Source organism: Colius striatus, chromosome 2, assembly GCF_028858725.1.
Source record: "Colius striatus isolate bColStr4 chromosome 2, bColStr4.1.hap1, whole genome shotgun sequence".
Lineage (NCBI taxonomy): Eukaryota > Metazoa > Chordata > Aves > Coliiformes > Coliidae > Colius > Colius striatus.
The window spans coordinates 76,692,380-76,713,819 of record NC_084760.1 but is presented as its reverse complement, the minus strand read 5'-3'; the positions used below and the strand labels follow the sequence as shown (position 1 = coordinate 76,713,819).

General features: G+C 40.7%; 2 protein-coding genes across 3 annotated transcripts in view; one reads left to right on the top strand and one right to left on the bottom strand.

The window, feature by feature from the left end:
- Positions 1 to 7,484: 7,484 nt before the first annotated feature.
- On the bottom strand, positions 7,485 to 9,285 carry LOC133624859 (proline-rich proteoglycan 2-like). The gene is made up of 2 exons (XM_061989628.1): positions 8,798 to 9,285; positions 7,485 to 8,459 (listed from the first exon to the last, which is right to left on the bottom strand). Exons 1-2 carry the CDS (start codon positions 9,283 to 9,285, stop codon positions 8,252 to 8,254), a joined length of 696 nt encoding a protein of 231 aa, XP_061845612.1. The 3' UTR covers positions 7,485 to 8,251.
- Positions 8,709 to 21,440, top strand: part of RMDN2 (regulator of microtubule dynamics 2) — a 48,429-nt gene continuing 35,697 nt past the window's right edge. For both annotated transcript variants that reach the window (XM_061989923.1, XM_061989922.1), the window contains exons 1-5: positions 8,709 to 8,957; positions 9,476 to 9,942; positions 16,625 to 16,814; positions 19,125 to 19,227; positions 21,274 to 21,334. In XM_061989923.1, coding sequence (XP_061845907.1) covers positions 9,488 to 9,942; positions 16,625 to 16,814; positions 19,125 to 19,227; positions 21,274 to 21,334 — 809 coding nt within the window. In that variant the 5' untranslated portion in view covers positions 8,709 to 8,957; positions 9,476 to 9,487. The remainder of the gene's footprint in view (positions 8,958 to 9,475; positions 9,943 to 16,624; positions 16,815 to 19,124; positions 19,228 to 21,273; positions 21,335 to 21,440) is intronic.

Here is a 21,440-nt window from a genome sequence, read left to right as displayed (position 1 = left end):
GGGCGGTTGCGAAGCCGCCGCGTACTCACGTTCCCCTCACATCTCCCGTGACAATAAACCGTGCCGCTTCCCGACGGCCTCGCGGCCGTGTCAGCGCGAGGAGTGTGAGTCCCTGCTCCCTCCCGGTGCTTTCCAAGAGCCTGTTGTGTGTGCGAAGAGACTCGGGCACTTGGGGAGGGAACTGTGCACCTCCTGCCCTGGACGCGTGTAAGGTATGAATGGCACAATGTATGGTTTAGAACTAGAAAGGGACCAGATGGCCATGAGCTCCTGTCCCCTGCTGTCTCAGGGAGGCCTATTAAGTACCTCTCTTCCGGCATGGGTCACAACACTTCTTAAAACTGTGTGGTATTCCTGCGTTTCACACATTGTTTCAAGAGCAGTTCTGTAACCCAGCTCCCCTGATGGTGTGTCTGCTTGTGGAGAGCATACACAAATTTGCTTTTGCGCTGTCCGTGCTTTAGCGCAGGCACCCCATCTCTCTGTCTCCCCCAAGTGTGTGGGTAGCAGCCTTGACACCTGTGCTGGGCTTACCAGTCATGCCCTGATCTCTGGTACCAGCACCTCTTGGCAGGAGGTTGCTGCTTGCACATTTTTTGTGGTGGCAGAGTTTGGGCTGAAAAGCCCCTGGCATATGGCAGGGTGTGGTGTAGTTGTGAGATGAGTGTTGTCCTCAGGATGGTGTGTGGCCTTGGGAAAATCATATGGGCCACATGTGCCTCAAACTACTGCAAACCGTTTGCTGCCTGGGACAAGGGGAATCAAAACTGGTTATGGGGAGGCAGTTGATACTACCGCCTTGGAGCCAACCAGTACCTGATTTATGCCCTGACTTTTGTGCTGCTCATGGATGCACAGACTCACTTTGCTCTGCAAACTCGCACTTGCAAACCTGCATCAACAATTCCAAACATTGTGACTCAAAGGCATAATTATAACATTTAATACTGACATGATGCTGTTTCTGATAAAAATATCAAGGAAGATTTAAATATTATTGACCAACATTAGTTTGCAGCCTAACACAAATGGAGAGAGTACCCTTGGATCTAACGGGTGTTGTCTTCTCCGCTTTTGCAAATTCAATTTGCACCTGTATTTGGGGAACACTGCAGTAAGTTAAAAAATAATCACCTTTTTTTTGCATAATTTCTGCATTTTTAAATGAGAATCTGCTGCAAAATAATCAAACCAATACTTTGTCTGCATCAGTTTCTGTTTCTCACACTGCTGGGTCTTCAGAGGAACTGTTGACATGTACCAGAGTGTAGTGCTAGATTTTATGCTTACCTCCAACTTCTTGCTCAGTAGGACAAGGTGTGTAAGAATGCAGATCTATGGACTGTTTTAAAAGCATTTTAAATTTTAAAAACTCAATTTAAAAAAAAAATTGAAGTATCAAAAAAGATTGCTTTACATCTGGAAAATATGCTATATTTTGCCAATATAGTACTTCTGGAAATTGTTTTCTTCCCTTAGAAATAACTGTAAGAGCAGTCCAACAATTCTATTTAGAAAGTGACAGACACAATCCCATTGACATGAAAACAATATGAATAAATTGCTTCACCATTATTTTAAAATTTTCACAACTCTGGGACAAGCTCTTCCGTTCCTGTAATTAACTTTTTCAGATGTTCTGCTTGGTTTTGTCCTTCTTTACCAACCCAAAGCTATTGAGTAAAACATGAGGTACCTCCTTTATGAACATGGATGATCATGAAAAACTGCTTAGTAAGTTGCTACGCTAGATTATATCAGTGTGCAATAAAAATGTGTCAAGTACTTTATGTGCCTGTTGACAGACACTGGTAAACAAACAAGAGAACGGGGAAAGCATTTTTTAATTGTTCATATAAGTTCTTCTTAAGGCTGGAATCTTACTCTTGTTCTCAGAAATAACAAGTACTTCTGTTTGCATATAAAAGCACGTGCCAATGAAAATGCTTCTAAAACAACTATTCTGACCAAAACTTTATCTGTTTGTCCTGGTTTAGGCCAATCAATCAGGGAACAAAAGAACACGATTAGCTTCAAGTACCAAAGACTTGAGGATTGCCAAAGGGCAGGGAGAGCTTAAGGTCCAGGACAAAACAGACCAGGCTTGGGGAAGAAAACAGAAAATAATGTAATGCGACACCAACTAAAGCATAATCATAAACCCCCAAAACATAACAAACTTAACACAACACAGAGTGGTACAATGATGAAGAGTCCGACCAGCTCTTAAAGAGCACCTTCTCCCCACCCCTCCCCTCTTCCCAGGCACAGAGTCCTGATCCCGGTGTTTTTACCTCCTCCCCCCTTGAACGGCTCAGGGGGGCAGGGAGTGGGGGTTTCACTCAGTCTATTCCTGATTGCTTCTGCCGTTTGTCCCTCCTCAGGGCAGGTGGGCTCCGTACCAGTCCTCACTGCTCCTCCGTGGGGTACCTGACACACACGGCAGCCCTGCACGGGCTACTCCGATGTGCATTTATCCCAAAAGCTGCAGCTAGCTGCAGCTCCTTTCTGCCTCTCGTGTGGGGCTGCTCTGCGACCTGCAGGCTCTCCAGCATGGCCTGCGCCATGGCCGCCACCTCAGACAGTCTCTCGCCAGTCCGGATGCATTCACATGGAGCTGCTGGTAACTCTCAGTCTGCCATGGCCCTGAATGGGTTTCAGGGGTACAGCCTGCATTCTCACCACGGCTTGCAGAGTGGTCTCTGGTCTGGTATTCCTCCTTCCTTCCTCCTTCTCTGACTGTGGGGTCTGCGTGATCACCTCCACCTTGAATCACTCTTACATCTCCTACCAGCACTTCGAATTCCCATCCCTAAATAGTGATCGCAGAGGCGCCAGATTGGCCCAGCCTGGCCGGAGGTGGGTCTGAACCCAGGACCCCGGGGAGAGTCCAAAAACTTTGTCAGGTCTTCATGCAACCCCCTCCCCCGGTTACCAAGCAAAAGCTGCTCCTTGCTAAACTATGGCACTGTTTAAGAGACATACTGTAATGTTGCCTGAGATACTTTCCTACTTTTTCATTAGACTTGAATTTTTAAAACTACATATTGAGTAACTGCAGTAAATAGCATCTATATTTAAATAGCATCTATAAGAAATGGCAATAGAAGAATCATGTGCCCTGTTACCACAGGCAGCACTACTGCTTATACTCTAAAATGTGCTGGAAGGGATTTTGTTACTTCTGCTAAATTACAGTACAAAATTCTAAGCAGTCAAAAGAACCCAAATCTCAATATGGACCACACTGAATAATGATTCTCCATATAAACCTACCAGTTTAATCCCACTAGCACAGTCTGGGTGAAGCATTTCTAAATTAGAAAAGAAAAAAAAGACACACCAAAACATGCAAACATTTTAAAAGTCATCAACATTCTTGACAATTGAACTCAATATCCTCTTTTAGATGAAGGCAAACTTGGTATTGAAGCTGCTGCAGATTTTTTTCCCCACGAGGTAGCAGCACCAGAACTGTAAATGAGCAAGTGGTTTCTGAGCCCATCTCACCGAAATTCAGAAAGGCTGCCCGGTTTACTTTCATTTTAGTCTTCAGAAATCTGCAACTCAGAGGAAAATCTTAAACATCAGGATTGGGTGCAAATAGCAATTTAAATAGTAAAATCTAGAAGACCTGTCTTGTCATTGTGTATAGCAAAAATCTTGTAACTGATGAGGAGTTTCTTTCTGTGTCCCTCTGGTTCCCTCACTTCTCCTTGTGCTTTTTGATGCATTTAACAATTGTCATTGTCCAAAATCAATCCTACAATGATGGAGGAACTCCTTTGCCAGCACAAGGTAAAGGCTGGGGGGGAGGTGAAGGTGATGGAGCACTGTCATAGGCTGCTCCGAGAGGTTGTGGAGTCTCCTTCCTTGGAGGTCTGGGTACATCTGCTTTGGCAGGGGGGTTGGACTAGATGATCTCTAAAGGTCCCTTCCAAACCCTGCCATTCTATGATGATTCTATGATTCATTCTGTCTTACCTGAATAATTTTGTAACAAACCTCCTCATGTAAATATGTATAGAACAACGATTTGGGTTGGATTAGATAGGCACTTCTGAAGCAAATCTCCCAATCATTTCAGCTTGGCAGCTTGCTTCTTCCCATGGATCAGACTTTGGCCACACCAGTTGCACTTTGAGAAGATCCATTACAGAATCACAGTCAAGGAACTGCAGCCAAAGATGGGCATGCAGCCCCTGCTAGGGGGGGTTTTGCTAGGCAAAACTTAACCCACAGCACAACATGAGTGTCATGGCCACAGCAACAAATGTTTTGCCTACAGACATGCTCTTGTCAGACCATGCTGCCCACTCATGTGTGTACAGCCTTAGTGGCCGAGAAGGAAAGTTAAAAACAGAAAGGAAATTTTTTACAAGTGCACAAATGCTACTACAGAACAGGGGCAGAAATGATGGAAGAACACACCACATCATCTGGATGAATGGGGGTTTTTAATGTGAAATTGCAGGCAACCTAGGGACATGTATGACGCCATTTTTAGTGGAGGGACCAATCTGTGAATTTCAGGAAGGGGCATTCTGCCATTTGGAGGTGGAAACAGTAAAACTCTTTAAAGTAGTTTAAATGTTCTGAAATTGCATATTGATACGGAAGCTGGCATTAAAAAGATACTCTATTTTCTATTTCATTAAATAGAAAATACATTGAGTGATGTGAAATGCATGTGCACACACACATGCATATATTTATAAAGAGTTTGACTTTTTGAATTTTGACTCCCAAGGAATATATATATATATATATACATATCTATGTAAAATATCATTTTATACATGCTTTCTCTTATGGTTCTTGTGACTATTCCTGTATTTTCCTCTTTGGAGTATACCTAGGCACTCCAAGGACCACTTCATTTTGTGAAGGAACCAGGCAGCACTGTGGAATTCTGTCTAATTCAGCCTTAAGTACCTATTCTTATTGTTGTCAACATAACATACATAAACTCTTTTGGGCTGCCAGCTCTCATCTTTTACATCAAGGAAACTGAATCATGTACCTTGACCTAAAAAATGAACGTAGCTCACACAAATATTTTGATAATGTCCTTGAGCTTCCCGGTGAGAAGAACATAAACACAAAGAAGCAAGAACAGCATGTACATCTTATTTTTTTCTTTTCTTTTTTAAATGCCACAGCATTAGTGACCATTTGTACTTAGCTGAAATTGCAGCACTGGATCCTATCAGCACAATAAATAAATAAACAGATGGTTGTGTGTGCAGTTGAACTAATGAAGCAAGGTTTCCTATCAGGTTATACATTTTAATTCAATTCCCTCACACCTAATAAAAAGTAAGTTCTGCTTTAGGTCTTCCTGGCCTTCCAAAATGCTTTTCTCCTGTATGAATTCCCAGTTCTGCAACAAGGGGTATGCAATCTTCCCTGTTGTGGGGTTTATTAATTCAGGGCTTTTTCCTTTAAATGATCAGCTAATTCAAAGAAGCTTGTCAGAAGTTAACTTATCTGTTGAATTTGACTGAGATTGGCCAAAAATTCAAAAGTCCTGGAGAGGATGCAGAGATACAGTTTACACTTGCACACACAGAGATATAAAGACAGCAGCAGTTACAGTAACTCATCTCCTCTGGAAACTATGCTAAGCAGTATACCTTTATGTGAAGAAAACAGAAAAGATCGGTGTGCTATTTCCTATCACCTTTTAACTCAAATTTATTAATTTTTCATTAAGGGCACTGGACAAATGTTCAGGGCAAGAGTAGGAGAGAATATTGACAAGTCTAACTGAATATTTCCCTTTGAGTTAAGGTAATTTTGTTTATTTTTATAGCAGAAGATTCAGGAGAATATAGTACAACTCAGCAGAAGAGTAGGGTTTCTGGCAGGCTGGTTGCAAGTCTGGTCAAAGGTATTTATGCTTTCACAACATTTAGTGACTTATTAACAATGTTTCATTTTACACTTATGAGACAACTGCTGAAGTAATAAGCACAAAGTGTTACTAACACATTTAAAGTTTCCATATTTGTTACAAGCAATAGATTAATCTCTCCGGGGGGACGGGGCAGGGGGAATATTTCAGAAAGAACAGCATACCACAAAAGGAAAGTTACAGAAGAATTACAGCTAAGGCAGTTTATGTCAATGGTAAAATACAAATTCCTTCCATACAGACACAAAAACACTGGCAAATTAAGCTAACCCTTGGCTGGAAACAGCATACATCTGTTACTGACAATGCAATGGTTCTCTCATCCATTGAACACAATTGCTCAATAATTAACTTTCTAATATGACACACAAAAAAATACTGTCCAAGTTCAAAATTTCCCAAAAGACCTGCTAAACTCCACGGCCTAGTTTCACAGAAACAGTGCCATAAGGAGGCTAATGCCCTTTGCAGGTGTGTTGGCATTGCAGTTCTGGTGTGCTCAGCTCTTCCTCAAACATCTGCCTGGGGCCAGGGGTGCAGGGAGGCGGGATGTTCACAGGGTCTTAGCACCGTGAACCTGCTTACTTTCAAGAAGCTTGTTGGAACTTCAGTATCTTGACATCTTTCTTTTATCAAAGGTGGCTGAAATTAAACTACAAGTTCAGGAGCTAATGGGTGGAGAAAGTGCCTTGGTATTGCCTGACAGAAGGGCAGCACACAAGACAACCTAAGGACATAAACTTTGTCTTCTTAGGAAGAAAGGCTAAAAATATAGTGAAAATACTAAACCCACATGGGACTAACTATTTTATAACAGATGGTGGTCTGGACTTGCATGTTTTTTAGGACTTCAGATACAACCTTTCTTTTGAACTAGATAAAAATCCACATGTAGAATAAGAGCACTTCTCTAAAAGCAGTTCCTTTCAGTTTTTTTAGAAGCTATGTCAGATTGAGGCAAATTTAATTTTGTCAAATCTAGATAAATTCGTGTTTAGTTCCCCATCTTGGAAAGCTGTTGTATTCTGGCAGGTTTCTACATGCATGCAATAACTTCTGAGGTTCCATGCTGCTCTGCCTGGGTAAAATGCCCACAGGTGAAAAGCCAATAAGCAGTTTGAGACCAGACAGATGACCTGATTTTTGCAATTGTTGTGTATCCAGGCAGGTGTGGACAGCCTGAAAACAGACTCATAGCCTGAGACAGCCACTTTGGAAAATCTTTAACAGAACTCACTTAGGTTTTTGCATCCATAAGCTCTTGTTTCAGCATTGTGCTGTGTTTGCACTCTGATTAATTATCTTTTTAAAATCCTTTCCTGTTTTAGTTGGCTAATAGAAAGATTTTTGGCAGATAGTACTTAGAGGAGAAAATAACGATTCTAAAAAAAATGTTTATTACTGCTCTTGAACATTTTAAATACTGTCAGCATGGACAGCCATGTAGACCTGTTTCATTTTAACACACTATGTAACCTAAACCAATTACTGATAGTGAAAGTTGTTCTTTAAAATAATTTTATTTTAGTAAAGTTTCCATAAGATTTAAGAGATTTACATCCTTGGTTTAAAAATATGGAATTACAAATGTATGAACAGATTATACTTTTTTTTTTTGATAACTAGAAAAACTGTAGAATAGGGAAGCAATATTCATTCTTCTGTCTTAGCAAATTTCTACCTTTCTCTCTGATTGTAGCTTGGTCTCACATAAAGATAGTTTCATCCTCAAGTTCTTAATGGAGAATTAGTTAGCAGCTGTAGTAGGAAGTCTTTATTTGAAGATAACTAGACATTAGGCTTATTTACATTTGATAATTTGCAGTAAGACTCAAAATACTTGAGTTCTTGGTACCTTTTTAAAGTTTGGAGGGTTTTTAACAGCACTTTGTTCACTTTTTAAAAGTAATTAGTATGTTTAAATAACTACATTGTGTTCTTCTGTTTCCAAGTGATATGACTGAGGAAAATTCCAGCTATTGACAAGTTGGTCTACTGGTTGATAGAACTAGGACAAAGGCTGGACTTTATGATCTTAAAGGTCTCTTCCAGCTGAAACGATTCTATGATTTTAAGCAGTTTTTTTCATTGCACAGATGTAATGGTTTCCACAACAGTTTCCTCAAGCCCTCACACAGAAGAACATACGCTCTAAATTTTGGCAGGACGTTTTGCACGGGCACTCTCCAGAAGCGTTCAGGAAGATGAATGGGCATAGCAGGTTTTCTGTGACAGTCTTTCTTCCATTCAAGGCCAGAAACAGGAGGAAGATCCACGAAGAAAAAATACTGGCATAAAGGAGAAAGAAGGATTTTGTGAGGACAGGGTAACCTCCTAGATCCTGTTAAACTCAAGCTCCTCCATGACTTTGGCAACGTATAAAGGACTTTGGTGGAAACAGCATTGTGCACTTGGATGGCTAAAATCACAGTGAAACTTTTGTGCCAGACTGCTCCTCTTCCAGGCATCTGGGCAGGGATTCTCTGTGATTTTGTAGCTTCGGGTCTCTACTAATGCCATGGAAATACATTTTCGCAAGGGCCTAGGAGTAGCAAAGCTTAAGTTAATGAAAACAAGTAGCCAACAAACTGAAGACAGACACACAATCGGGTAAATTTGTTTTTAAACAGCATATTCGAGCAACGTCCGACGCAGGTGCAGCAGGCGGCCCTCAGCTGCACCACCCGGCGGCATTCCAAAAGCCCTGGCCCACCCCGGCTCAGCCGGCGGCCCTGGCTAGGGGACGCTCTGGGGCTGCCGGGGCCGCTGATGTCACGCACGCTGGGGCACGCACAGCACAGCACAGCACAGCACAGCACAGCACAGCACAGCACAGCACAGCACCCTCCTCCCCAGGGCAGCGCCCGTCACCTGAGCTACCCGGCCAGCGGCGGCGGAGGCCCGACCTCCTCGATCCGGGTATCACCGCCCCAGGGCGGCCCCGCCCCCGCCCCCAGTGGCGCGGCGGGAGAGCTGTGGGCCCGCGCGACGCCGCGCCTGGGCCTGAGTCGTTCGCTCCCGCCGCCGGACCGGTCCGCCAGTACGTAAAGGGGGCGGCGCAGGGCCTGGGGCTGCTGCTGCCGTTGGCGGCGACCTCTGCCGGGGCTGGGGTGGGCTGCGGGACGGGCAGCCCTGGCGGGGTCCCTTCGATGTGGAGCGGCGGAGCCAGGGTGGCGGCCGGGCACCCCTGCGGGCGGCAACAGCTGCCTCTCGGCCTGACAACCGGGCTTCCGCGGCGCTGCCGGTGCGGGAAATCCGATGAGATAAGTTCCTCGCGCCAAAACCGAAAAATCCCCGCATGCAGAGGAGGTTAAAAGTGACGGCTGCGGTCCTGTGCACGTCCCTATGCAGAAGAGCGTGCCCCTCATGCTCCGCAAACCCACCGCCCCCATGATTTTGCTGTCCTAGCACATCACCTTTTATCGCAGAATCTGCTTGAGTTGTACTGTAACTTTGTGCCAATTATTATGGCCTTACACTTTTGTGACTTAAAGTAAGTCGTTTGGTTAGAGTAGGATAAACATCTTTAACTCTGGCTGTTTTGTCTCACAATTTCAGGAAAGTGCAGAAATGTCTCCCATCGAAAATAAAAGAATAATGCTGGTCATAATGGCAGGTACTGCTGGAATAAGCCTGATGCTGATTTGGTACCGTAAAATCCGAAAACCAGCTACAGCTCTGTGTACACCAGCGTTGGTAGGTGTAGGTACCAGGCTTGATTCTGTGGGCTTACAAGATGAAGCTCATAATGAGCAGGGAGCAATAATGGCTTTACACAGAAGGCAACTGCAGATACTAGAAAAATTGAATGGTTTGCTAATAAGTGTGGATGAACTGAAGAGAGAGGTGAAATTTCTGAAAGAAGCTATTCCAAAGCTTGAAGAGCTTGTTCGAAATGAGCTTCAAAGGAAGGGAGATGTTCAAAGAGTTAGCCCATCACACAGAGCAACAAAGAGGAGAAAAGCTGAGACAGCTTCTGGTGCAACAGAAACTACCAGTTCTGAGGAGGCGGAAAGTGAAGGAGGGTGAGTCAATAATGTTTTGTATATACTACAGTACATGTGCAGTGCAAATGGCATTATTACCTATGTGAAACTTCATATAATCAACAGGAGCCTTTTAAAAGTTTTTTGTGTATTTTAGATTATGCTACGTACAAAAGATGCTCCCCCCACTCTCAAATTCAGATTACTAATTTTTAGATCAGAGAAAACTCTGGGTGGCTATCTCGGAAGCTGGCTTAATGCCAAGCATAACACAGATGCTGAAGGGTACATTTGGTAACAATCTGATTCAGTATTGCTACATAGCTCTGCCATAAGAGGCAAAGTTCAGAATAGTTCTGTAACTTTAAAAGTACTTCTAGTAAGAAAATAGTCTTGTCTCATGTCTGACACAATTCATTTAGGTTGTACAAATGCTGTTGTGTTTTTTGTGATAATTGTCTTCTTAAAGATGAACTGTCACAGTGTTCTGCGTAAAAGTATCCTGTGCTATGAAAGTTAGGGCTGAATGCAACACAAAAGGCCATATATTTATGTATAGTTACCATTGTGTACACTTTAAAATTAATCGTAAGGGATTTAAGGTGCTGACTTGGTAAGATAGTTCCTAGTTTTGTTCACATCTTGTAGTCCCATGGTGTTTAATGGAATCTTTCATACACATGAGTTGAGGAATGTGTTAATGGATCAGATGTACATGAGAATCCAGAAGAGTCTTTTCAGATGTTGCCTAATATGCCCTCCAGTAGTAATGTAAAAATGGTGATGACATTACTCTCCTGTAGTTGCAACTTTGTTTTGATATCATCAGATTAGATACTTGGATGCAATTTTTCAAGGGTAACATTTATAGCAACTGAGTTTTTTAAATCCTCTCCTCACTGTGTTATACATACCTGTGTAGGCAGCACTGTGTCTGTAAACTGTCTATCTTAAGTCACTTTTTTTCTTTAAAGATATTTAATCAACTGCAATAAGACAGAAACACTGTTTTTTAAGACTTTCTCAAAATCTATTTTCAGTTCCTCTAGGCAGAATTTCTTACTATATTACATGCCATTCCACATACTTCACAAGTCTTACACTTTGCTATGATATTTTGGGACCTGTCAGTTCTATTAAGAACCACTTCTGTAAGTGTTCAGTACTGGCAGGGGTATTCAAAGGCATTCCTCCTTCATATGGTGTAAAAACATTTCAGTTCTGATTGTTTTATCCATTAGTTGGTTTGCAGTGGCCTTTATGTTATGCATAAACCATTTGGAGATACAGATAAGGCTAAAGGACCAGTTTATGAATAATGAAATTCACAGACGCAATAGAGGAGTTATTCCACACCTAGCATTTGGGAAGAGCCTGTTTTCTGGTCAGGAGACATGCGTTGCTGTTTGAGACCTAGTTAAGGAAACTTGTCTGTGTGTGACGAAAAAGCTGATGAGATGATCCAAGATAAATGATTATAGTGTTCAAGAACTTTGAATGTGTCCTTAAGAGAGACCTTCTCTGACAAGTATTTGCATGCAGTCAGAAGGAAGGAAGATAATGTTTACATTACCATTTAAATTTGGTAACTGTGTGCTTTTCCAATGCTATTTTTTTACTCCCTTTTGAAAAGAGGTGTTATTTTCTTACTAACACCATGTACTTTATGTGCATGTTTTGCATATCTTCTCTAAATTTGAAATAATTTTATTGCATTTAGGTAATTTTTTTTTGTATTTTTTTCCTTCATCTTGCAAATGGAAATATCTTGTTAATCCTAATGTGTGTACAACTGCAATGTATATGGCTTTTTCTGAAGTCTTCTGTAGCTTTAATGACAGTAGTGCATGTTCTATGAGAGTTTGTCATGAGAGACAATAATAACACACTTTTTTCCCCAGTTACTGTGCACCACAATTTCATGTGTTGTATGTGTAACACCACATGGATTGCTTTATACTGTTCTCTGCTGAATTCCACACACAATTCTGCATTGAGTTGCTAGTTTGTGTTCCAGAAAAATACTGGTTTTCTTTGTTACAGATAAAACATTTTTTCAATTTTTTATTCTGTCTAAAATACGTACGTTTCACTGCCTTAGTAGTATTTCTATGATCTAGAAGACAGGATTTTGCATGTGTTAAGTACTTAGAGTTTTAACTGACAAATGGATAGGTGCTGGAATTTGGCAGATGGTGTAATCTTAAGAGTTTTACAGACTTGTTCTGAATGACTACATTGGTTTCAGATTTGTAAATGTCTTCCAGAAAAGCTTTTAGTGCTACCTGTTTTTTCCATTAAATACTTAAAGCTGGCAGTTCTGGACATGGTCTTCACTGTTTTGATCTGCTCTGGTCATATTCTCATTGCCACTGTTGGTATTAAACACCTTGGAAAGAGAAGCTTTCTATTTTGCCTTTCAAAAATGATGGATTTCTGTAAGTGGAAAAATATCACATACTTTTGAAGAAATGAGGTATATTTTTACATAATAACAGCCTGAATGGAAGGTACACTGAATGGGTGGGACATTGAATGCTGAAGAGGTTACAATTTATTCTCTGTGTTTTTCTGTATTCTTTTCTTAATAGTTTGCTTCAGTTTCTGTAATTTACTAGTAAAAACTTCAGTCTTTAACATTTGAGATTGTATATGAATGAGTGTCTGTTACACAATAAATTGTATCTAGATGATCAACTGGAATGGAGAGTGTTGCTTCATTCTCCTCTTCATGGTTTTAAAGCTGTTTCCTCCTTAATACAGGCAATGATGAACTGTTGACCTCAGTGTCATGTTTGGCACTAGTCTTCAGTTGGTCTGGCATCCAAGCTTTTCAAAATTTGTTTGGCATCAGTCACCAGAGATATTCACCACAGTAAAGCCTTTTCCTGTAGATAGTTTGTTTAGAGTTTTTCCTTGAAATAGTTTAATTATTCAGCACTAAGAAACATTTCCCTTGCCCATTTTGGAGTATCACTTGGCTTATAATTTCTTTATTTATTTTTACTGCCCATTCATTTTCAATGCAACCATCAGTTGACCTGAAAATCTAGTTTGTCAATATTTCCTCAAAGGCTGCTTATTGCTGATGGATATGCACTCTGCTGCCTCATAAAGCACAAATTTGATCTAGATCAGTCTGTGACATACAATCACTTTTCTATTGAATTAGCTGGAGCAGATGAGACAGTGTGGGCCTCGGCCTGTGGATTTTTTTAAGTGAAACATATTATTTGATCTATATAAAAAATGAAAAGTTGTGAACTGCTGATACTTGGGTAGGCTTAATGGCTGCCAATTTACAGGCAATCCAACACAGTTTTTGAACCCGCAAAGTGGGTGGTTTATAACATGTAGCTCAGGTTTTATACTATCTCAGATTTATACCATGTAGCTCAGTCGTAAGTGCATGGATTTACTGAACAGCTTAACCACAGTGTGGTGAGTCTCTAGGACAGTTTCCATTTGTTCTTTGAACTTTGAACAGTCCTTTGTGATCCAACTAAGTCTTGTTGGTTGATCATTGCTCCTCACATTCTTATCACTGTTTTTCTCTTTTAAATAAAATCTATTGGTAATAAAGGTGAAAACAAGTTGGCACTGACTATAGACATTTTTAAAGTTTTCTATTATCTCATGTAAACACTCACTTTTCTGTGTTTATCTGTTTATATATTCAGTAAGCAGGAAAACACCAGGTGAAATTGCAGATGTCAGTGTTGTTATATGAAATTTGTAAACAAACCGTAATGAAAATCTTTTGTTTTTTTGTAAATTTCCCCTGTCATCACCCCTTAGACTTAGTTTTTAAAAAGAATATCGTCTTCTGCTTATGTTAGCACTGATTTTTTTTTTTATAGTATTTGTTGAAGCTCTTCTCATGTAGTTTTATGTCAGTTATATCTGCTACACTCTTGTTTTGTCCATAAGAGGCTGGAAGGTCTTCCTATCTTGTAATAAAACTGGCTTCAGTTCACATAGGTAAAGTACAACTTAGGCTGTTAAGAAAAATCCTAGCATTTTATTTTTAGAAGTCTATACTGCCTTTTTAACATGTTACATTTTCATGCTTAAACATTTCATATATTATAAGGATTGAAGGGAAAGCTACTAAGAAGATAAATATAATCAGAAACAAACCAGAAAAACATTCTTTGTGCCTAGTTTGCCAAAGTAGTGGAAGTGATATTTGACGTTTTATACTTGATTAAATTACCTTGCCGTCATTTTACTCCCATGACTGCTGAGCAATGTAGGAGTTTTCCTGGAGTGCATAACTAGTGAGGTGAAAACTCATTACAAGTAAGTCATGAAGTCCTTGTCTATCACCTTCGTGCTTCTCCTGTGGGAAATGCTAGAAGACAACAATGTCAGCTCTGGAGACAAAGAAGAAGAGACAAGGAAGAGAGGACTCTCTGAAGGTATTATGAAGTTATTTTTCTGAGGAAAGAAAGGAAAAATTTAGAGGCATGCTGGTGCTCAGTCTTAGGTACTAGCAATTGTTTGCACTCGCCTGGACATTTTTTCTATCAGTACATTTAATTTTTGTCTTTCTGATGAAAAACATTTCAAACCAAACTTGGAAAATATTTTAAACATTTTAGATCTTTCTTTTGAGAATGCAATTCTTTGTTGGTTTTATAGAAACCCCTGCCCTTTAGCATAGCTCAGTGTCTTCTCACCTATGTCAGCAGGCACAGGGCTGTATGGTTTGTTGCAGTCCCTAGAAATTGATGTCATTTCCTTACACTTTTGTGTTTTTTCACTTCCCACAGGTTATTTTATAGGTATTGTTTTGCCTTCTTTAAAGCATGTGATCAACAAGTAAATTGAGGTTGAAGGCATTCTTATCAAGGTTTAAGTTGGTCTGCTCTGCATTTAAATTCTTTGAGGATTCATAGCAGATAAATAGAGGAGATAGGAGAGAATTTCCCAGGGCAGTGGAGGTGAGAGGGAATGGGGAAGAAATTACATGTCCTCTTTACTGTTTCTCAGCACAAATGTGGCCTAGAGATCCTGTTTCTGTAGGAGAGGTGGGATGAGGAAAAGCTTGATGCAGTATGGTCTGATCTTCAATATTATTTGTCAATGATATAATTATCTCTCTGGGGGTTCATGTCATCTGTTAGATAGTGAACTACTTCATACTTTTTTCCATTTGAGTCTCTCAATGAATATTCTCATATGACTTATCTACTGTCATATGAATTTGATGTTTTAGCCATGACAGTTTCGAGGCAGTGCTGCTGGAAATCTCTGCTAGGCTTGTTTGGAGTGACAGGGCTTGTCTGTCAGCTCAACCTTGACCTTCATATTTTTGCTGGGAGAGTAAAATTTTTGAATAATCACTTCTATCTGTTTTCTAACATTGGAACATTAGTGATCACAGAAATCTTTGCAAATGTTTGTGCAATGAAGATTCAGATGACAACATCAACACTGACTTCCAAACAGTGATTCCTTGCTTTCGTATCTACATGCTTAGGTAGCATTTGATGCAGTGCTCAGGTTCCTGTAACTAAAGAGTATTACAGTTGCAGTATTGCATGGGAAATTGCCTTTACTGCTTAATTGTTGCTATTTTTTATTATCTACTGGCCTTATTTTAGATCAGTAATTGTGCAAACCCTCAGTGCATTTATCTTTTAATTAGGAATGGGGTGGGGCATCCAAACCATATGAGGAAAGATACTTTTCAGGCATACTTTGAAAGTATGCTTGGAGCATACTTGGAGCAGCTGTGCAGAGACAGACCTTGGAGTCTTGGTTGATAATAAACTAAAAATGAGCCAGCAATGTGCCCTTATAGCCAAGAAAGCCAATGGTATCCTGAGTTGCATCAAGAAGAGTGTGGCCAGCAGGTTGAGGGAGGTTCTGCTCCCCCTCTACTCTGCCCTGAGGAGGCCTCACCTGGAGTCCTGTGTCCAGTTCTGGGCTCCCCAGCTCAAGAGGGCTCCCCAGCTCAAGAGGGACAGGAAATTGCTGGAGAAAGTCCAGCACAGGGCCACCAAGATGATCAGGGGACTGGACTCATCTTCCTTATGAGGAAAGGCTGCGGGAACTGGGGCTGTTTAGTCTGGAGAAGAGGGAGGATCTCATTAATATTTATAAGTATATAAATGATGGATGTCAGGAGATTGGGGCATCCCTTTTTTCTGTTTTATCTAGTGATAGGACATGGGGTAATGGGATGAAACTGGAACACAAAAAGTTTCATTTAAACATAAGGAAAAACTGGTTTGCTATGAGGGTGATGGAGCCCTGGCACAGGCTGCCCGGAGAGGATGTGGAGTCTCCTTCCTTGGAGGTCTTCAAAACCCGCCTGGATGCGTTCCTATGTGACCTGATGTACGTGGACCTGCTTCTGCAGGGGGGTTAGACTAGATGATCTCTAAAGGTCCCTTCCAACCCCTAACATTCAATGAATCTATGATACTAATGATTCTGATTCTACATTTTTAAATGCAGTATTAGGCAGCAGGACAGTATAATTTCTTGCCTGTTACATTTATAATATGATTGTGCTGTCCCTTTGAAAATAAAGGCCTTGTAATAATACTACTACTAATAATAATAATAATCTTGGTGTTATGAATAAAAACTCCTTTAAGGCCGGACAACTAGAAGAAATTTTCTTCTGAAATTTTTGCATTTGAATTTAACAATGCTTTACCAATATTTTTAGAAAAGGTAGTTATTATTCTATTGTCTGTAATTTTAGTTATCTTACAGCTCAGACTGATTCTGAAGGAGACTCTGAGGAAGAAAAAAGATATATGAAATCATCTGATGCCATTGTGAAATCAGAAGAAGGATTGTCTAATCTCTTACAGCACGTGGACAATTTGCACAAGGGTTCAGAGGATGATAAAAAGGAGGGCTTCAGACTGCTGCTTGAGCAAGATGACAAGGTATTAATGGGTAAAGTTCATATTATGTTCCTATTAACTCACCCTTTGCACTGCTTTTGAGAACTTCCTTAATACGAGCATTAAAATCCATATAGGAATGGAAGATGTAATTTCATGTTGATTTTTAAAATGCAGTGAAAAATAAGTGTTTCAAGGTGGTGTCAATATTCATAGAAGTTTTGTTATTTTCTATCACAATAACTTTGAGGCTTTGTTTGATGTATGTATTTTTCATGTGACAAAGAAAGATCATAGGCTTTTGTCGTGGTTTGGCCCAGCTAGCACAGCAGCACCACGACAGTCTCTCGCTCGGTGCCCCCATTCACCCCCACCCTCTTTAGGATGGCAGAGGCCCCAGTGAAATGGGAGTAAAAAGATAAGCAAGGTTGTTGTGGATTGAGACAAGGGCAGGGAGGGCTCGCTGCCAATTACGGTTCCGGGCGAAACAGACTCCAGTACTCAACTCAGAGAGGAAAGTAGGAAAGTTTATTCTACAAGAAACAGAACGGAATAAAAGCAAAAATGGAGTAGGATGATGAGAGAATTACAACCAGCACTTTAAGATCTCCCTTCCACATCCCTCCTTTCTTCCCGGGCCCAGCTCACTGCTCTCGATATCTCTACCTCCTCTCCTCTCAACGGCTCAGGGGGCCAGTGAATGGGGAATGTGGTCAGTCTCTCACAGATGGACTCTGCCGCTTCTGTCTTCTCAGATGAGGATGACTCCTGGCATTCTTCCCCTGCTCCAACACGGGGTTCCTCCCCCGGGACACAGTCCTTAACAAACTTCTCTGGTGTGGGTTGTTCCCAACAGCTGCGGCTTCTGCCGATACAGGGTCCCTCACACGGGACGTAGTCCTTGGTGAATATCTGGTGTGGATTCTTTGCCACGGTTGCAGTTTCTGCAGTTACAGGGTCCCTCTCTCAGGACAAGGCCTCTTCTGGGCATAAGTTTAATGAGCTGCTTTGTCATGGGTTCCTCCCCACAGTTACAGCTGTGGATATTGGGTCCCTTCTTCAGGACACAGCCTCTTCCAGCCATAGTTTTAAAGAAGAAAATCACTGTCCCTGGCTCCGGGTCTGCAGTGAAGTGGTTGGGTCCCCTCCACGGGACGCGGCCTCCTCTGGCCATAGTCACTGTCCCTGGCTCAGGGCCTTTAATGAAGTGAATCCCTGCTCCTGGACTGGGGCCAGCTGTAGCAAAATAAGTCTCTGCCCCTGATATGGGGTCGTTATCAAAATGAGTCTCTGCTGCTAATGTGGGATCTTTAAAGAAATGAAAATAAATCTCAGCTTCACCAGTTCTCTCCATAGAAAGCAGGGGAGTCTCTGCTCCAGCACACCTTCTCCTCCTTTCATCACTGACCTTGGAGTCCGCATGGTTGTTTCTCTCACTGTTCCTACTCCTTGCACCACCACCAGCCAGAAGAAGGAGAAGGGGGAGAAGAAAGAAGATGATGGAGGAAGATGGAGGAAGAAACCTCCCCTTCCGGCTTCTTCTTAAAAAGCAATCATGGAGGCGTCTAATTGGCTCAGCCCCAGAAGTGGGTCTGGCTCTGAGCTGGGGAGAGCTGTGAGCAACTACTTACAGGGGCCATCTTTACAGGCCCTTCCCCCTTACCATAAAAGGCTGTCATGTCAAACCATGACAGCTTTTTTTCTAGGTAAATGATACTTAAGTTTCCTGGTTTTAAAATGATCTATGTAAGAAAGGCCTGCAGAGTTGTAACCAGACCAAGTGTTTTCAAGAAGTCAAACTATGAGCCTGTAGTCTACTATATGTGAATTTTTCCTTTGACTTCACTGTGCATAAATGTAACTCCAGTTAACAAATTCAAAGTGGTTTGACGTGCAGTGCTTAATTCAGTTTATTAATTTCTTCTTATTTAGCAAACATTATTTCTGATTATATTTTCATTTACGTATTGAAATACCCAGAAAGGTAGATGAGATACTAATTGTGAGTGTGGTACTTAAGGCATCACTAAAGAAAATGCACATCGCATCATTCAGAGATCTGTTGTGCTTTTCTGAACTATCTTTTTATTCTTATAGTAAAAGAACTTTTAAAACTGATTTATGAAATAAAACCTCTTTAGACAGCTCAGGGCATTTTCAAAAGCTGTATTCTCATTTGATTGTGAAAAGCTGGTCATCTGATTCTCACATAAACTAAAAGGAGTAATAGAAGAATGCAAAATAACCAAAGATTTATGCCATGATCTGATAACCTGCTTTAAGCACCCTGAAAGGAAACTGTTTAAATTACATTCTGATCAGTTTCATTACCCAGCTGTTCTTTACTTTCAGTATGAAAACTGTGTGGACTTTCTTTGGAGACTTGCGCGTGCTTACGGAGATCTGTTTGAGATGACTACTGATGATGAGGAGAAGAGGAAATATGTTACTGATGGTAAGCAGAGGAAAAATGTTTATGCAGAATGACATCTGAATGAAGAAAAGCATGCTTTGAACTTTGGTAAAGTTTTCCAATCCACAGAATTTCCAATCCAATAAATGAGAGCATTTGTACTGTAATAACATTTTCTGCAATAAACTACCACACTATACAACTTCAGTCCACCTTCCCTCATTACAGAGATCCAAAAATCATTGAAGGAAAAGTATTGTGGGTCATAATTGAAGGCTGTTGACTCTGATGTGGTCTTGAAATGCTGTATTTTATTGAGAATCAGATGGATACAGAATGTGAAAAAAGACAAGTGCTGTCAGCATATTTTTCTTAAATACATCTTTGGGAAAGTGAGAGAAATACATAAATGCCAAGATAATATCAAGGTTTGTTTTTCTGCTTTCCTTTGGCAAAAGAACACTCCTGCATATCAGCAACCTCTTTTGTGGTGGTGGGGATGAAACTTTGTGAATCTGGAAAAATTGTTGACCAGAAACAGAAGTTGTGTTGTGACAGTTTATATGGCTTCCAGGCATCTCTTCCCATGTGTCCTGTTTGACAGCTCAACCTCAACAAAGTTCTGATTTTCTTCACAGCAGTTTTTCCTTGTTGCTTGAAAAAACATTGCACTTCCTTTCACTGTGTGGATGAACATTAGCTAGAAGTACAGTTTACATTTCCCTTTTTGTTTTGGATTGTCTTCTTTTTTTTACGAGAAAACCTACATCTTTCCAATGTCACTCTCCTTCAGTCAACACACTATTCTTATAATAATCCTTTCTGCATGAGTGTGGGAATATTTATCTCTCTTTTGTTTCTCTATTGCCGCTGCCTCTTTTGCTGCACCTGATTTAGGTTTTATAAGGGTATTTCAAATTCGAGTTGTTTTGTTTTTCAGTGACAGCATCACTGACAAAGCCGTTTTGGCTGCCCTTTGTCATTCTTAAAGACAATACCATGCTTTTGTGTTCTCATTACATATTCCATAGCCAACCTCAGCTTGTCTAAGGTCCTTGTCCCTGTCCTTTTTTCATCGAAGTACTCACGAAGACGTGCACTTGGTTACTTAATTGATACTGTCTTTGCTTTAATAGCAGCATGGCTTCTTTGTATGGAAATCATGCAGTGCACTGAGGATTATGATACAAACTAAATTACAACAGTAAACTCCTGTTGTTGGATACTTTGCATATACCAGTGACTACATGTAGCTTCAGCTGATGAAAGATAGTAGCATAGCAAAAGACAGGGAAAGAAAGAATGATAGAATGAAATTGAGTCTTAAGTGTTGAGTAACCAGTCTAGTTTGGCTTACTCTCCTGAAGTGGTGGGTGGTGGCAGCCTTTTTCATCTCAGTTTTTGGAAGTGATGCAGAGGGATTAGGCTGTGGGGGAGCTGGCAGTAGTTTTGTGGTATTTTTCATTCCATTAGGTTGGAGGACTGTGTATGCTGTTCTTTGTTTTTATGAAGTTAACTTGCAATAGAGAAATGTCAGTGTGGCTTAATTGCTTGCAGCTGAGACTCTGAAAAAAGCAAGCATATCATCTTAACTTCTTACTGGGAGCATATGTTTGATCAAATCACTTACTGTCATCTTTATTCAGTTAAAAGTGCAACTTAAAGGAAGTCTTCCTGCTGGAAAGGAACTTCAACTAGTTCATTCCTGTATCCAAGGCAGGAAACACCTCTTCTGGTTCTTCTGACAGGTGCTTTTGTGACCTGCTTTTAAGTGTCTTTATTCTTAACAGGCAATATGGCCTCCTTTGGCAGTCCAGTCCAATCCTTTCCCAATTTAGCTGCATCTGAATTGAATTTCAAGAGAAAATGCTAAAATTGCACCTGTATATATGCACCTAGTTATGTATGTGTGGATGGATATGTAAGTGCTGTAAAGTCAAGGTGTTACACATCCATCTAAGTGTTTACAGAGACAAGAAGCAATTTCTTCTTTCCAACTAGAGCATATCAGGTTGCTTTATTCTTGCAAGTTGCCTAAAAGATGGAAGGGTACAATAAATCCTTTAATGCATTATATTCCACTTACAGGAAAGATTAGAGCTGAAAAGGCAGTTCAGCTGGATGCCAGGAGTGCTGAGAGTCACCAGTGGTAAGTTTGAGAAAGTATGCATTTTTGCAAACTTATATATTTATCAAATCTAACAAAAAAAATCTCAGTTGTCTTTGGCTCTAAGTAGTGCTCACAGTAAGTTACA

Excerpts from the sequence above, each read along its gene's own strand:
- LOC133624859 (XM_061989628.1), bottom strand. The coding sequence starts at position 9,285 with ATGAGGGGCACGCTCTTCTGCATAGGGACGTGCACAGGACCGCAGCCG. Across the intron at positions 8,460-8,797 it reads CCTCCGCCGCCGCTGGCCGG|GCCCTTGCGAAAATGTATTT; the intron begins GTAGCTCAGGTG and ends TGCTACTCCTAG.